We start from the raw sequence: 18,260 nt of genomic DNA, 5'->3' as shown, positions 1-18,260 counted from the left end.
ATTCTTATCTTCCAAATATTTTTATTTTGGACATTTCAATCCAAGATTCACGCCAGCATTTTTTTTCTGAGAGTTTTAACTGTTTTCCTCTGACTCCTATAAGAATTATTCAATGAATTCCTTCGAGAATTTCAATGGCATGTTTCCAAAAAATCATTCTTAAGCTTACAGAAGGAAATTACTTCATCAATCTATCCACCAATAATGTATGCAAAGAATCCTTCAATACGATTTATTATTTTTTTCAACATTTCTTCTAAGTATTTGTCTAGAAATTCTACTGATGGTATTTATTTACACATTCCCTACGACTTTTTGTGCACTTCTGACGAGTTCGACCTTGAATAACAACAGAAATTTTAATGATTCCTGGTGAGTAATATCTTAAAATATTTTGTAAATTGCTCCTGGTATTTTTTTAGATTCTGCTTTGAACAACTTCATTGATACCCCTCAAACATTCCTTCAATAGTTCATGTTTTTAAAAAAGCCTCCAGAAAATTGTGATTCCTGTGATCCAAAAAAAAAAAAAATGGCAGAGATGACATCGAGAAGTCTACAAAAAAGTATTTAAAAGATTTCCTTTGATATTTTACTGATTTTGATTCTGGATTTTTGTACAGCTTATTTAGTTTTTTGGCAAAGCATTTTGAAAGGGATTCTTTTATAAATATTATTGACCGTTCAGTTCCTAACTGTTCACGACCGTTTGAAACAGTCGTCGTTTCAAACGGTCGGCGAAACAGTCGCTGTCAGATATGGCAGCAACAACGAGCGAGAATATTTTCGCGCGCAAACAAGCAGTCCTACTCTTTCAAGTAGAGCAACAAGGACAGCAGAGTGGGCGTCAAGTCATATTTCCAAAACAGCTGTTATTGACACTCAGCTGCCGGTTTCACTCTTGGAAGTTGAGGGGTGGTCTGATAAAATGTTTATAAAAGAATGTTTCACTCAACATAAATCAATCTGTGATAAGTGTTTCTAACGCTCAAAATACACATTTATTGAAACAATACAACAAATGGCAATAATTTATCGTGCGTAAGGTATGTATAGTTATCATAATTATGCACTCAGGCAAATGGACTATCGATAAACATAGGAACCCCTTATGAAAATTCGCCACAAGGAATCGGGTTGAAATTCATAACTTTGCCTTATGAAACCGAAATTTGAAAACAAAAATAGTTTCCGCGGCAGCCTGGAATCGAACCAAGGACCTTGCGATCGATAGGCTCGTGTGTACATCCCGCGCCTATCAACGCCTTGATGTGGAGTGATGCTAAATCGATACATAAAGCGTTCGTATTGCGATAATCGTTTCATCTTTCATAAGGCAAAATGTATGAATTTCGATAGTCCAGTTCGCTGCGTGTGTGTTTCATCAACATCGGCCACATTGTTCGATATGGATGAAATACATTGAGATGCCCCTTGATTCCCGACGACTGTTTCAAGCATTCTTATAAATAGCCGGGATAATCCAATATTCAAGTGGATGTACAGTATCGGACATATAAAATGCACCTAAGCCGTTTTCCCATACGAAATGGTCAACTTAAGAGAGCTATATCTCCGCCGTTTCTCAACCGATTTTTATCATTTTTTTATGTGACGATCTACAAATTACCTCAATTTTTGATAACTATTGTAAAAGTTTGTGTAAAAACTATTGGTTAAAAAGTTACAGATAGGTTGAATTTTGACATAAAAAATGCACCAAGACGAAAAGTAATGCATCAGACAAACTATGCGTCGTATCCTTTCCGTGTCTTCAGCACATTTGGTCCTTATCACGCAATGAACAAATGCGCTGAAGACACCAAGATGCTACGACGCGTAGTTTTTCTGCTACATTGCTTTGTGTCTTGGTGCATTTTTTATGTCAAAATATAACCTATATGTAACTTTTGAACCAACAGTTTTTACACAACTTTTACAATAGTTTTCGAAAATTGAGGAAATTTGTAGTTAGTCACAGAAAAAATGAAAAGAATCGGTTGAGAAACGGCTGAGATATATCTCTCTGAAGTTGACCATTTTGTATGAGAAAACAGCTTTGGTGCATTTTATATGTCCGATACTGTACAATATTCCTAAAACTAACTGCAAAGCACCAACGGGGCCTTACTTAGGCGAATGGTTAGAGTCCGCGGCTACAAAGCAAAGCCATACTGAAGGTGTCTGGGTTCGATTCCCGGTCGGTGCAGGATCATCGTACCTGCCACACGATATACGAATGCGAAAATGGCAACTTTGGCAAAGAAAGCTCTCAGTTAATAACTGTGGAAGTGCTCATAAGAATACTAAGCTGAGCAGCAGGCTCTGTCCCAGTAAGGATGTAATGCCAAGAAGAAGAAGAAGAAGAACGGCAAAACACACTTGTTCATTTATGCTTTTATAAATAATTTAGCAACCGTTAGGATAATTCCTAAATTTCTTCAAAAATTCTTTCAAGAACTCTTCCGAAATTTTTGCAGTAACCTCAGAAGAATTGAACCAACAGTACCTCTTGGTATTTCTCTAGGAAATAATTGCTCAAAAAAATATCTGGAATTTTTGCGTGTATTCTTCCTAGAATTAATCCAAAAATATCAAAAGTCTTGTTTTATCTGGAGCATTGTTACCGGACCAGTGGATTACAACGGATTTGTAACAGATTTTGTTACTCAGTTTGCGCGTTTTTTCTAACAAAGTATGTTATAATTTTGGCTGGTTAGTAGTTAAAATAACAAAAATCATAACACAATTTCCTCTACTTTAAACTAAATTGAAATAAAATATGTTATAATTTAAACAAAAATGTAACTCATCGTGTTTCAAATCAAACAAACGAACAAACATATAATTAATTTTGTTATTTTCCATAACAAAATTATAAAAAAAAAATGTTATAAGCAATAGCTTTCAAAAATGTTATAACAAATTGTGTTATAATTAAGCTTTAGTTGAAACAAATTTGAAACAGCTTTCGTTCTGATAACTGATGTTAATTTAATTATATTAAAATTTCCCCCGTCAACTCAAAGCGCTTCCAACAAAAATGACACGATTTTTGTTATTTGTATCAAATCATGATATAATTATGCTACAATTTTGTTGTTATCCACTGGTCGGGTAAGGTTTTACCTTATAGACTTTTACAAAAATTTAATATTTTAAAATTCTTTCAGAAAATACCCTTGGAACTTTTGCCGAAGTACATCTGAGGAGCCCTTAAGAAATTTCATGAGACAACAAGTTATTAGACCAGTTATCCCTGTAATAATGGATTACAGGGATAACTGGTCTAATCATTTGTTCAGATCAGAAGATCCTTCTGACCTGTTCCGAGAGTGTTGTCTTGATTTCTTCCAGAATTTATACCAACATTTTTTCATAGTTTGCTGCAGAAGAAAGCCCAAAAATAATTGAGAATTACCGAGGAAATTTGTGAAACTCGTCACTAGACATCTTATACAACTTAATTTGGTTCATAATAACACTAAGAGTTTCAGTGGTTTGAACAGTTACATCTTCAATGTTTTTTTTTTCAATTATTAGAACCCTGAATAGCTCAATAAAAAGCTAATCAATAACAAAATTGTCTTTCCTTTTCTGAATAATAAACTGAAGACTTTGAGTGGGAAGTTTGTCACTTTTTTAGATGTATCGGGAACTCACAACACACAAACTCAGTACTCAGCATCAGCGCACTGCTTGTGGTGGTGGCCAACGGAAGGTTAAAATAAAATGCAGTATCTGAAGCATTAAGAATGTTTCAGTAAGCTCAGTATTTAGTCAAATTTTACAGCTATCATTTTAATTTTGGAATACTCACTATACTGCCCATAAAGACATAACTGTCCCATGGTTGGGTGACAAAACGTCGAATGGACAAAACGTCAAAAAATTTAATCGTGCAATTCCAACCAAATTAGGGATGGTACACAAATTAGGTCACGCTAAATTTCAATTTTTTTGACCCCCCTTGAAGTTCATCATAAGTCTTTCAGAAATATTTTTAAAATGCATCGTAAATTGCATCACAAATTCTCCTTTGTTTTTTATTCTGTAAATTCCACTTCAAGTCCCCAAGTTCTACAGGAATTATATGCGAAAAGTATTTTTAGAATGTCTTTTGACATCGAATCTTCAGAAGAAATGTATTGAAAAATCCCAGGCATATGTTTGCTTCCAAAATGAGCATAGAGGTAAAGGAATCTGTGGAGAAACATTTAGCAAAATAACTGGGGAGGGATTAATTAAGAAATTCATGAAGAAATTTGTAAAGATCTTAATTAAAACGTTGTTTTAGAAATAGTTTTATAAATTCTGCAAAAAATCCATAGTCTGGAATTGAATTCTTGAGCATTTTCAAGGCGGAATTCCTAGAGGCTTAATTATGAAGATTCTGATGGAGCTCCTTAAGAAATTTGTTTTTTTTGTTAATATAATTTGAGCGATATTCAGAAAAAATATAAATAATCACTTATCTTTGGTTGTTTCGTTATCCATATGTTGTTTCGATCTGCTTTAACATTTTGTTGTTTCTCCTTGCATCACATGACGTATTCTTAAGCAACTTCGTACAAAAAATCGTACTCCAAAAAGCAACATTTTAAAGAATCGAAAGAAGAAAAATAAATTCCATAAGGTTCCTGATTTCTGAAAATCCATCAGGAATTCCTCTACGAATTTTCAAAGTTATGCCAAAATTTCCTCTAAGTTTTAAATTATGAATTTTGTTATAAAACATCTTTGGCAAAGTTCTTGATAAAAACCGCCAATATTTTCAAATTCAATTTCTACAGTTCTACCACAATAGTTCAAATATTGCCTCGAAAAGAGTTTGTTTGGAATTGCTGCAAGTAGAAAAAAAAAGTTTTTATATTAATCTGCCATCATAAAGCTTCTGAGTTCATGCAAAACATTTTCTAAGAATTAAGATACAAACACTTTCATAAAAAAATTCCATCCGTTTTAACATAAATCATTGCCTATTATAAAGACGATAAAAATGAACAGGATTTTTTGCAGTTGATTCTACAAAAAACACCAAAGCTTTTTATGTGAGGTACAGTCGTCAAAAAGTTCCATAAATTCTACGGTTAATTATTGAATTTCCCGACAAGTATTCAATATTTTTCCTATTTCAATTTGAAATTCACTAATTAAAAAAGAAGAAATCTCCGAACAAATTTCTCGGGAAATTTTTGAATATATGCACGGAAGAAATTATGAAAGATTAGCTGAACAAATTCCACTAAAAACTTTGAAATGATTGAATGGAAAAAAGAATATGGGTAAACGTTTTTGAAATAAAATTCATATATTATATGCGAGAGAATTTTCAAGGAATTCGCGGATTTATATCAAATTGATTTTTAGATAAATTTAAAGAAACACTTGGAGAATTATCTTTAAAAAAATGCAGATAGATTTGTTGAAAACTTCTCTGAGAAACCACTAAGAACATTTTTCCAATTGAATCTTATTTAATTATTTATGAAAATCTTGTGGAATATCAAGAGTAGACTGGCCCTTAAACAAAAAAGTTGTAAAACTCAACGGGGCACCCTCTAGTTATGATCCTTAGGGTAAGAAAAACGTTCTCTCAAAATTTCAATTCAATTGGTTGCTCCATCAGCTGGCGCATTCAATTTGAAGTTTGTATGGGATATTCGTTTCAAATGTATTGAAAATAGATCCTATGTCACTGTTTCGTTCCGTATACTAATTGTTCGCGTTCGAATGAACCCAGAATGAGAAATACACTAGTTGATACCCTAATGAACATAATTGCAGAGGGTAGTATCTGGATTTAATCTCATTTTCATTACTCTTTCGATTGTTGAATGTTAGGCTTAGATCAGCACTCCTGTACAGTCACTTATATGCATGCGACATGTGCCTCAGCTCGCCCAGCGTCATAGGTGGCTATGATGCGCTTAGTGGCTACCTCCAAGCTATGTTGAAGAAATACAAACAGTATTGCATGATATACTTCAGATGGTTAAAACACCAACTTTATTAATTTTGATCATGGTACAATCTTCTACAATATTCTTCGCTATTGCATCGAGTAGTGTTTTTGACATTCTGGGTCCAATTGAACGCGATCATCAATTTTCCTGAAGCAAACAGTAGATGATGTGCTGTCGCTAATATGTTTGTGCTGAAAATCCCATATTAACTTCAATTCAAATGCGCCAGCTCATGGAACGACCAAATGAGCTGATTTTTTCAGAAAAGCTTCCTCTAACCCCAAGAAATAATCCTGGGGGGTGCCCCGCGGAATCATACAACTTTATTTTTCTCCCATACTGAGCTGGGCCAGTCTAATCAAGAGAAATCATGAAAATTGTGTGAATTTTTCAAGCAATCCTTTAAGAATTTCAGAGAGATTTTTTTAACATAATTTTGGTAATATTTACTGTACTATTTATTGGAGAAATCCTTAGTAATTTCAGAAAATCCTCAATACATTATTAATGAACAACTTAATAATATTTTCAACAATTAAAATTTATGTGTAATAAGTAGGTAGTTTAGCTTCCCTCCCCTTGGTTATGCGACCTTTGCCGCGATGGGAGGGCATAATCCATTAGCTCATATGATGGAAACCAAAGGCGTAACCTGTAGTGGTGGTATCACATTTTGGCATTTTTTGCTTAAAGCCGCGTCATAATTCATATGGCATAGACGCAATAATATCTCGGATGTGATCCAATGGACATTCTGCGTCATTGATAGAATTAATGCCCATTTCAAATAATTAATCTATTCGAAGTGGGCATTAATACTATTGGTGACGATCAGTTTGCCTTTTGCTAACCAGAATGATGCGTAGCCTTATCTTACTATTAGCTAGCTACACATCGTTATCATGTACGAGGTAGGGAATATTGCTCTGAGGAAAATGACTAGTAGATTCACTGAGTAGAATTAAGTGGCGACAATCTTTTTTTAATATGGTTTTTACATTGCCATAATAAGAAATACCTCTTTTGTAACAGTGGTATAAATAATCTAATTCCAGCTTCATTTTCGCAAAATTCTCAAGAAGAAAGTAGGCGTTGTGGAGCATTGCATTTGCCACCGAAAAATGAATATTGTAGGAGACTGTAATAGAAGCCTAAGGTAATTTTACCCTTAAATATTCACTATAAAAATTACTATGGAAAGTAAGACACTGAGATCGATCATTAGGGTACACTTGCTAGTTTCGAAAAATTGTTGAACAGACAAGGAAAGCGACTTTTTTCTTTAAGGATATATGAACGTAATGACCAATAAATACTTTTAACAACAAAAATGAAATTAACTAGAACTACTACTAAACATCCTAATTTTGTTAAGACTTGACGACAATTGACATTTAAGACTCCAATCTTACGTAAAAGACAGGAGTAATCAGAATAGCACTTGAATGACAAATTATTCAAAACCATTTCGACTTGACAGTATAAGTAATGACACTACTACAAAACTATTTCAAACAAATTCTGATGGAGCTGCTGATTTTCACAATGCTTCCTTTTCTCAGAAGCAAGGGAATATGGGTACTTTTCAAAAACTACCACGTCACAATACTAATAAAAAAGCAGTGTTCATGTGGGCGCCATTGCCTAGTCCGTCTGAGTATTGGTCCTGGTAGAGGGGAAACTTGGCAAAAGCCAGACCGAGGGTTCAGCCTTGACAAGTTAAGCTGTCAGGCAGCTCACACAAAAAAAAAATAAGTAGGTAGTTTAGCTTCATGGAGAGATTCTGATGTCTTCTTTTGAACAGTTTGATACAGATTCTTCGAAAAATTTCCAGATTATAAAGCCTGAAGAAACTCCGGGAAAAATCTGTTTAATAATAACTGCTTATCCGTAGGAGTCCCAGCAAAAACTGAGTGAAAACTGGAAAAGTACGGAAATAATTCATGAACAGATTGCCGATACCTGAAAAGTTTGTGAAAGAACTACAAAGGGACTTCTTTGGAAGAATTTTTGAAGCAAAGAATAATCCAAATAATTGATATTTTTCGTAATGAAAATTGAAATTTACAAGCATTACTGATATTCGGAGATAATAGCTGATATGAGACAAAAACACAAACAGATAAAATCAACGCAAATTTATGCAAACTACGAAACTTGTGAATATAATGATAATTTACCGAAGTAATGTAAATTAAGAACTTTCTAGGCCCCCCTAAGACCCCTCCAGGAAAAAATCCTAGCTACGCCAATGCTCGTTGTTGAATTCACGTGTAGAAACTCCTAGTAAAAAGATAAAGAGATACCAAGCCAAAGGAAAAATCATGTTGAAATATGAGTAAATTTAAGTTAGTAGAACAGTCAACAAGCTATAAAGAGTAGGTGTACCAGTTACGGCAAATGGCTGGGCATGGCGTACCATTGGTACCTCGCGTACCTGCAGGAATAAAATAGACCCCTTTGTGCGGTCCTTAGGCTCTTGCCCAGCAACTCCTATCCCTACCTCCTCGTGGTACTGGCCGGGGTAAGAGTAACCTTGGGGAAGATCGGGTAACCAACCCCCGGTGGGAACTTTGGTCGTATGCTGACAGGGAAGGGGGGGTTTGCTTTTGCTTTTGCTTCTCCAAACCTTGAGCGTCTGTTCTCCACGTTAGGAGCGGCTCACAACAGCGTCTGTTCCCCATGTCAGGGGCGGCTGATCATCGTCCGAGTGCCAGAGAAGGACTCTAAGCTATACTGCGCACTATGGCCCTCCGAACATTTAGGGGGAATGGTCCTCCGGAAATCTAGGGGGTTGGTGTCAGGCCCTGCAAGCCAGCCGTAAAAACACATCAGCACAGGAACGTCAACGAGAGAATACGGACCGGAACAATCGGCAAAGACCACAGCGACGAAAATGGACTAACGATTGGAAACTCGGTACGTGGAACTGCAAATCTCTCAACTTCATTGGAAGTACTCGCATACTCTCCGATGTACTGAAGACTCGCGGTTTCGACATCGTAGCGCTGCAGGAGGTGTGCTGGACAGGAGCATTGGTGCGAACGTTTAGAGGTAATCATACCATCTACCAGAGCTGCGGCAACACACGCGAGCTGGGAACAGCTTTCATAGTGATGGTTGATATGCAAAGGCGCTTGATCGGGTGGTGGCCGATCAATGAACGAATGTGCAAGTTAAGAATCAAAGGCCGATTCTTTAACTTCAGCATAATCGACGTGCATAGCCCACACTCCGGAAGCACTGATGATGACAAGGACGCATTTTACGCGCAGCTCGAACGCGAGTACGACCGCTGCCCAAGCCACGACGTCAAGATCATCATAGGAGATTTGAACGCTCAGGTTGGCCAGGAGGAGGAGTTCAGACCGACGATTGGAAAGTTCAGCGCCCACCGGCTGACGAACGAGAACGGCCTTCGACTGATAGATTTTGCCGCCTCCAAGAACATGGCCATTCGTAGCACCTATTTCCAGCACAGCCTCCCGTATCGGTACACCTGGAAATCACCTCAGCAGACAGAATCGCAAATCGACCACGTTTTGATAGTTGGACGGTACTTCTCCGATATAACCGACGTCAGAACCTATCGTGAAGCTAACATTGACTCCGACCACTACCTGGTGATGGTGAAACTGCGCCCAAAACTCTCCGTCGTTAACAACGTACGGTACCGACGGCCGCCCCGGTATGACCTAGAGCGGCTCAAGCAACCGGATGTCGCAGCGGCATACGCGCAGCAACTCGAGGCTGCATTACCGGAAGAGGGTGAGCTGGACGAAGCCCCTCTTGAGGACTGCTGGAGAACAGTAAAAGCAGCCATCAACGATGCAGCTGAGAGCAACGTCGGGTACGTGGGACGGAGTCGACGGAACGATTGGTTCGACGAGGAGTGCCAGAAGGTTTTGAAGGAGAAGAATGCAGCGCGGGCGGTCATGCTGCAGCAAGGGACCCGGCAGAACGTGGAACGCTATAAATGGAAACGGCAACAGCAAACCCGCCTCTTTCGGGAGAAAAAACGCCGCCTTGAGGAGACGGAGTGCGAGGAGATGGAACAGCTGTGCCGGTCTCAGGAAACGCGTAGGTTCTATCAGAAGCTCAACGTATCCCGCAACGGCTTCGTGCCGCGAGCCGAGATGTGCAGGGATAAGGATGGGAGCATTTTGACGGACGAGCGTGAGGTGATCGAAAGGTGGAAGCAGCGCTTCGACGAGCATCTGAATGGTGCTGAGAGCACAGGCAATGAAGGACGGGACAACGGAGGAAATGCCTTCGTCAGTGCTGCGGAAGATGGAAACCAACCAGCCCCCACTTTGAGGGAGGTTAAGGATGCCATTCACCAGCTCAAGAACAATAAAGCTGCTGGTAAGGATGGTATCGGAGCTGAACTCATAAAGATGGGTCCGGAAAGGCTGGCCATTTGTCTGCACCGGCTGATAGGCACAATCTGGGAAACAGAACAGCTACCGGAGGAGTGGAAGGAAGGGGTAATCTGCCCCATCTACATGAAAGGCGACAAGTTAGATTGTGAGAACTTTCGAGCGATCACCATTCTAAATGCGGCCTACAAAGTATTATCCCAGATCATCTTCCGTCGTTTGTCACCTGTAGTAAACGAGTTCGTGGGAAGTTATCAAGCCGGCTTCGTTAACGGCCGATCGACAACGGACCAGATCTTTACTGTACGGCAAATCCTCCAAAAATGTCATGAATACCAGGTCCCAACGCATCACCTTTTCATCGATTTCAAGGCGGCATACGACAGTATCGACCGCATAGAGCTATGGAAAATCATGGACGAGAACAGCTTTCCCGGGAAGCTCACGAGACTGATAAGAGCGACGATGGAAGGTGTGCAAAATTGTGTGAAGGTTTCAGGCGAACACTCCAGTTCGTTTAGATCCCACCGGGACTACGACAAGGTGATGGACTTTCGTGCCTGCTGTTCAATATTGCGCTAGAAGGTGTTATGCGGAGAGCCGGGCTTAACAGCCGGGGTACGATTTTTACGAGATCCAGTCAATTTGTTTGCTTCGCGGATGATATGGACATCGTCGGCCGAACATTTGAAAAGGTGGCAGACCTGTACACCCGCCTGAAACGCGAGGCAGCAAAAGTTGGACTTGTGGTGAATGCGGCCAAGACAAAGTACATGCTAGCTGGAGGGGCCGAGCGCGACAGGGCTCGCCTAGGTAGCAGTGTTACGATAGACGGGGAAACGTTCGAGGTGGTCGACGAGTTCGTCTACCTTGGATCCTTGCTGACGGCTGACAATAACGTTAGCCGTGAAATACGGAGGCGCATCATCAGTGGAAGTCGGGCCTACTATGGCCTCCAGAAGAAGCTGCGGTCAAAAAAGATTCACGCCCGCACCAAATGTACCATGTACAAAACGCTCATAAGGCCGGTAGTCCTCTACGGGCATGAAACGTGGACGATGCTCGAGGAGGACCTGCAAGCACTTGGAGTCTTCGAACGTCGGGTACTTAGGACGATCTTCGGCGGTGTGCAGGAGAACGGTGTGTGGCGGCGAAGGATGAACCACGAGCTCGCCCAACTCTACGGCGAACCCAGTATCCAGAAGGTGGCCAAAGCTGGAAGGATACGATGGGCAGGGCATGTTGCAAGAATGCCGGACAGCAACCCTGCAAAGATGGTGTTCGCTTCGGATCCGGTTGGTACAAGAAGGCGTGGAGCGCAGCGAGCTAGGTGGCCGGATCAAGTGCGTATCGATTTGGCGAGCGTGGGGCAGAACCGAGGATGGAGAGATGCGGCCACGAACCGAGTATTGTGGCGTGAAATTGTTGATTCAGTGTTATCTGTGTAGATGTTAACTAAATAAATGAAATGAGGCTACAAAAACTAGGTGAGCAATGGTATTTACCCTATGAAATGAACAATTTTCTAAATCATGTTCAACGATTTTGACGTATATGTCGAGTGCAATCAATGGAAACATCACTTTTGTGAACAAATAAACAAGTTTTCAATCATTGGTGTTTCATTCGAGTCGAGTGAAGAATAAGAGTATTCTTTTGAGTGATAAAATCTGGCGGCCATCTTGGATAAAACGTGGTTTTGACAAATACACTGCTGATGGGATCGGAGAAATGTTATGAAAAAGATAGATATAATCCAACCCGAATCCCGCTGGTCGAGGATCTTTTCGTAAAGGAAATTTTCTCGATTCCCAGGGCATAGAGTATCTTCGTACCTGCCACACGATATACACATGCAAAAATGGTCAATCGGCAGAGAAAGCTCTCAGTTAATAACTGTGGAAGTGCTCATAAGAACACTAAGCTGAGAAGCAGGCTTTGTCCCAGTGAGGACGTAATGCCAGAGAGAAGAAGAATCCAACCTTGGAAGCTCATCCACCAGTGTTAGAGTAGTAAAAAGGTGTTCGCAAAGAGGTGTACTACCACTTCTTTGGCGAGACTCTAATAGTTGATGATCTTCTCAAACATTTGGAAGCAAAAGACTTCAAAGTAATAGGCTTCGCTGATGAAGATAGTTATATTGGTTCGTGGTAAAATGACCTATAGAATGCAAATCGTCCCAAACTCTTCGTGGTGCGATAAGAGAGGACTAAACATAAATCCTTCTCAAACCACGATCGTACCTTTTACTCGACAGAGAAAAATATCATTAACTTGTTTAAGATTGAAAGGATCTCCTCTGAAACTTGCATAATATAGTCAAGTACCTTCGAGTAGTTCTTGACAACAAATTGAAATGGAGATATACCTGGAGCAAGTAATTGAAAAAGCTATAAACACTCTCTGAGCAATTGTGGGCTTCGTAGCCGTGCGGTTAGTGTCACCAAGGCATTTAGCCGCATCGTGCTAAGGAGTGTGGGTTCGATTCCCGCCTCAGGCCGAAAAACTTTTCGACAGGAATGTTTTCCGACTGTGCCACTGGGCGTTGCATGCTAGTCCGTTGTCTAGTGTGGTGCTTCCTTCAAAGGGCAAAATAGCCCACTGGAAGCATTAACGTGTAGTGTCTTTTAAAAAAATGTAAATGTTACAAGGCAATTAGCTGACGGATTTCACGCCAACTCGACACTCGATTGGCAGCACCCCTTCAGAATTCAATGAAACTTTCTGGATGTCAAAAGTAAGTGAAACTAAGATACTTTGCATATTTTGTTTTTTCAAAACCGATCTAGACTAACATTTGGAAAGGGTTTTTTTTACTTTTTTCTTAATAAATCCGTATAACTCAAAAACGATAAGACCCAGATAGCCGTAATCCATGTATTTTCTTGAAATTACATAAGCTGACAATTTTTTTTTTATTTTAATAATGAGCTGCAGCTCCATCTGACTTAAAAATAACTTTTGATTTGTTTAACAAAATTTATCAATTTTGAAATAAATAGCTGAACTGCTACTGTGTCATGGGTCTGATATTATAATAAAACTAATATTTTCCAATTTATTATCTTTTTTATGGTAAATCTAGAATTGGTGTATCGTTGCTTGGTAATTATTCCAGTGATATCCTTGAGCAGCGTTATAATTTTCAGAAAAGTCGTCAATTACCAGTATTTAACCTTGTTTTAAGGAGTCTTTTTTGTTTCGTAGAAAAGAAGACTTTGATTTGCAAATAAAATCATGAGTTATAAGCTTATCAACTGGTTTAGGTAGATAACAATACAAACATATTCATTATTTCTTATTCATCTGGCGTTCAACGCAGGTACGTTTAGTAAGTTTTATTTGCACAAAACTTTTTCTAGAAGAGAATTTAATGGGGTATGGATAAGGTTGTTACTTTTCAATGTTTGCAATACTGTTGTGATGCCTTTCAAACCATAAAAATCCGTCGGATTGTTAGACGGAGTTGATTTTCTCATAGGCAGAGGCGAAGTCCATTGATTGCCTTCATTTAAAAAACATAATCACTGTATAATTCCGTTTTTTAACTATTCTCAATAAAAAATACAATCAAAAAATGATTCAAACTCAAATTTATCACTTGAAAACACGATCATATTTGACGGTTTAAAACAAAATCTTTGAAAAATATTTCAGTTTTGGACTTAAAAAATTCGAAGTAAGAAAAACTTTTTTTCCTAAAATATGCCCAATTTGCAATGTATGGACGACTTTTAGTAAATTTAATTACGAAACTTTTTGCTAAAGGATGATCAAAATCTGAAATGGTCGACTTTAATGTTTTGAATAAATTTTTTTTTAGTGTAGAAAATGTGTTTTTATTTTTTCAATATTTTTTTCTAAAAATTTCACGACAGTCCCCCATACAACACTTTTTTGTAGGTCTTACCGTTTTCGAGTTATACGAGTTTATAAAAAAAGTAAAAAATAACTTTGACCCTTTCCAAATGTTAGTCTGGATCGATTTTGAAAAAACAAAGTATGTAAAGTATCTTAGTTTCACATAGTCTTCACACCCAGAAAGTTTCATTGAATTCTGAAGGGTGCCAATCCCTTTGTCGAGTTGGCGTGAAATCCGTCCATGGGGTTACGTCTTATACAAAAGTTCATGCTTCTCCCCATGATGAAACCCCTGTTACGCCCATGGTCTCGTCCGGTTGAATGGCTTTCGAGATACGGCGAGTGGATTGATGCAATTAACGATTGCATTGTATCACACCTTAATCGAGTTGTGAACTGCTAGCTAACCTAACTAATCTAAGTGTGCACATATATGGACTCCGACGAAGAGTCGTTGCCCTCTCCGTCCGATAGATGATCGCTTCGGTTTGGAGCATGGCAGACAGCGGGACGGGGAATTGATGAGTCTTCGATTGATTGGTTGACATGTGACATTCTCTTTTTTTTTTCAGAATCACAGGTTATCGAAGCGTGCATCAAATGAGTTGTGTCATTCTTGAGCGGCTGAAGGACGACCACTTGCCATACGTGAGAATGTTTGGTCGAATGTAACCTGCTTTCGGTTTCAATAATCATCAAACGGTGGCTCGCACGTATGTTAGTCATGCGCCTACGACATGGAGAGGAAGCAACTTCATTTGATTGCAGTGTTCATTCGCCTTATGGGCACATTAGCAATCTCACTCAGTAGCAGTGACCCTTCCACCGGTAGATACCGGTTGGTGTCTATGCTTGGTGGCTGAGAAGTCGGTCTTGCATCCGCAGGTGGTCGAACTGCTTGGAGAGTTGATTACACTTCTTTTTGAAGGAAATGATGGAAGCTTGGGTTAAGGTACAGATACAGGGAAAACGAATAGAGGTCACGATTGGATGTCGAAGGCAAGCAAGCCATCGTGAGTGTTGATTTTTATAGTTATTTGAAATCATTGCAATCAATAAACTCGATAAACTCACCCCCACATGCTGCCCCTCGACGAACACCTGCGGCACCTGAATGGCCTCGCTCTGCATCCGGTCCTTGATCTCCTGCTGGTAGTCGCTGCTCATGAACACATCCCGCTCCTCGAATTTCACCAGCAACGTCCTCAGGATCTGCTTGACGTTGGCGCACTTGGTGTACGTTTCCCTCACAATGCCCATACTGGTCGTATAGACCACCACCTTGCCGGCGTCCTTTTCCTTGTAGTTCTGTTGGAGGAGGAGAAGAAACGGCGGAAAGAGATTAGATTACGTTACAGCTATGGAAATCATATGGCAAAATCTGCAAAATTAATTACGAACTAAGAAACGAAAATGTTGAAAACAATTTTTCCAAAGTGGACGCCATTTTGGAAATTATCTAAACCTTTGAAAATCCTGAAAAGCCAATTCAGGCAATCAAAAAGGAAAATAAAAAAATATTGCGATTAAGCTCAAGAACTTGCCCTGCAGTTTTAAAGCGCGCACAATTTTAAATAAGGACTCACTGGTTCAGTTTAAAATCAAGTTAATCATTTTTTTTAAATCAAGAGAAAGTTTTCAAAAATTCATGGAAGACACTATTTGAAATAATACTAATAAAAAAGATTTGATTTCGATTACAACACCTCAAGATATGTAAGTAAACCTAACCCAGTTTCATGTCGAGGGCCACCACCGCTGGAAACGTGAAATGCATATTTCATATCGCTTCATATTTTGACGGCTGTAATTGCACTGTTTATGCATGTTAATGACTGATTATGGAACTGTTCGCGCCGCCGCCGCCGCCGGTTGGAAAGACGAATGAAAAAAAAAGCCGTCAGGAAAGTGACGAAATGTTAATTCCAAGCACTACTGGCGGATTAAAATATGTGCGAACAAGCGCGAGTGCGCTTCGGGGGTATTGTTTGTAACTGCTGGAAGCCGGCTGATGACGGCGGACTAGTTTAAACGTTGCTCAAAGGGTTTGGTTGGGGAGGTCTCTCAATTCAGGCGTGGCTAAGCGTGGGGGTCATGCGAGGTGGCTTTGTTTGCACGGAAAGGTTGCTTAACTCATATTTTGGACATTTTATGCTGGGTTTGTTTTTTTTTGTACGTGCTGATAATGGCAATTAACTCTTCTGTTTGCAATAGGTGCTTTGCATTTTTGCGTAATTTATGGGCTTATTGTGAGGCTGGAAGTCAGATGCTTGTTGACTTTTCGGTTGATGTAAAGGGAGCATAAATCATCTCGTGTCATCTGCGATGACCTAAAGAGAAGTTATGTCAGAAGAAATAAGCCTAACATTTTGTAACCTGCGAGGAAGTGCTTTTTTTAAAACAATTGGTGAGCTCGTTTTATGCTTTTTTCGACGAAATTTCAGCAGATCATTTTTGAAACAAAAAAAAAACATAAATCAAATTCCTAATAATTTTCCAATAATCCTTTAGGTAGATACAAATCGTTCTTTTGGATGATTCCAATCTTCCTTTCGTTAGATTCCAATCGTTCCTTTAGAAGATTCCAATCTTCTATTTGTAAAATTCCAATCTTCTCTTTGGATGATTCGAATCTTCCCTTTGGAAGATTCCAATTGTCCCTTAGGAAAAGATTCCAATCGTCCTTTAGGAAAATTCAAATCTTCTCTTTGGAAGATTCCAATCGTCCCTGTGGATGATTCCAATCTTCCCTTTGGAAGATTCCAATCTTCCATTTGGAAGATTCCAATCTTCCATTCGGAAGATTCCAATCTTCCATTTGGAAGATTCCAATCTTCCATTTGGAAGATTCCATTCATTCATTTGGAAGATTCCAATCTTCCATTTGGAAGATTCCAATCTTCCATTTGGAAGATTCCATTCATTCATTTGGAAGATTCCAATCTTCCATATGGAAGATTCCAATCTTCCATTTGGAAGATTCTAATCTTCCATTTGGAAGATTCCAATCTTCCATTCGGAAGATTCCAATCTTCCATTTGGAAGATTCCAATCTTCCATTTGGAAGATTCCAATCTTCCATTTGGAAGATTCCAATCTTCCATTTGGAAGATTCCAATCTTCCATTTGGAAGATTCCATTCATTCATTTGGAAGATTCCAATCTTCCATTTGGAAGATTCCAATCATTCATTTGGAAGATTCCAATCCTCCATTTGGAAGATTCCAATCTTCAATTTGGAAGATTCCAATCTTCCATTTGGAAGATTCCAATCATTCATTTGGAAGATTCCAATCTTCCATTTGGAAGATTCCAATCATTCATGTGGAAGATTTCAATCTTCCATTTAGAAGATTCCAATCTTCCATTTGGAAGATTCCAATCTTCCATTTCGAAGATTCCATTCTTCCATTTATTAGATTCCAATTTTCGCTTTGGAAGATTTCAATATTCCAATCGTCCCATAGGAAAAATCCAATCGTCCTTTAGAAAGATTTCAATCGTCCCTTTGGAAGATTCCAATCTTCCATTTGGAAGATTCCAATCTTCCATTTGGAAGATTCCATTCATTCATTTGGAAGATTCCAATCTTCCATTTGGAAGATTCCAATCATTCATTTGGAAGATTCCAATCCTCCATTTGGAAGATTCCAATCTTCAATTTGGAAGATTCCAATCTTCCATTTGGAAGATTCCAATCATTCATTTGGAAGATTCCAATCTTCCATTTGGAAGATTCCAATCATTCATGTGGAAGATTTCAATCTTCCATTTAGAAGATTCCAATCTTCCATTTGGAAGATTCCAATCTTCCATTTGGAAGATTCCATTCTTCCATTTATTAGATTCCAATTTTCCCTTTGGAAGATTTCAATATTCCATTTTGAAGATTCCAATCTTCCATTTGGAAGATTCCAATCTTCCATTTGGAAGATTCCAATCTTCCATTTGGAAGATTCCAATCTTCCATTTGGAAGATTCCAATCTTCCATTTGGAAGATTCCAATCATTCATTTGGAAGATTCCAATCTTCCATTTGGAAGATTCCAATCAT

General features: G+C 38.8%; 1 protein-coding gene across 1 annotated transcript in view; it reads right to left on the bottom strand.

The window, feature by feature from the left end:
* Positions 1 to 15,523, bottom strand: part of LOC5579005 (glutaredoxin domain-containing cysteine-rich protein CG31559) — a gene marked incomplete at its 5' end in the record, with an annotated part of 46,469 nt that extends 30,946 nt beyond the window's left edge. Inside the window, one exon of the mRNA XM_021838517.1 lies at positions 15,281 to 15,523. Coding sequence (XP_021694209.1) covers positions 15,281 to 15,523 — 243 coding nt within the window. The remainder of the gene's footprint in view (positions 1 to 15,280) is intronic.
* Between the last annotated feature and the right edge of the window lie 2,737 nt (positions 15,524 to 18,260).

The sequence above is a fragment of the Aedes aegypti genome, chromosome 1 (assembly GCF_002204515.2).
Source record: "Aedes aegypti strain LVP_AGWG chromosome 1, AaegL5.0 Primary Assembly, whole genome shotgun sequence".
In the NCBI taxonomy this organism is placed as follows: Eukaryota; Metazoa; Arthropoda; class Insecta; order Diptera; family Culicidae; genus Aedes; species Aedes aegypti.
Note: the sequence above shows the minus strand (reverse complement) of the source record. Positions and strands in the feature narration are given on the sequence as shown.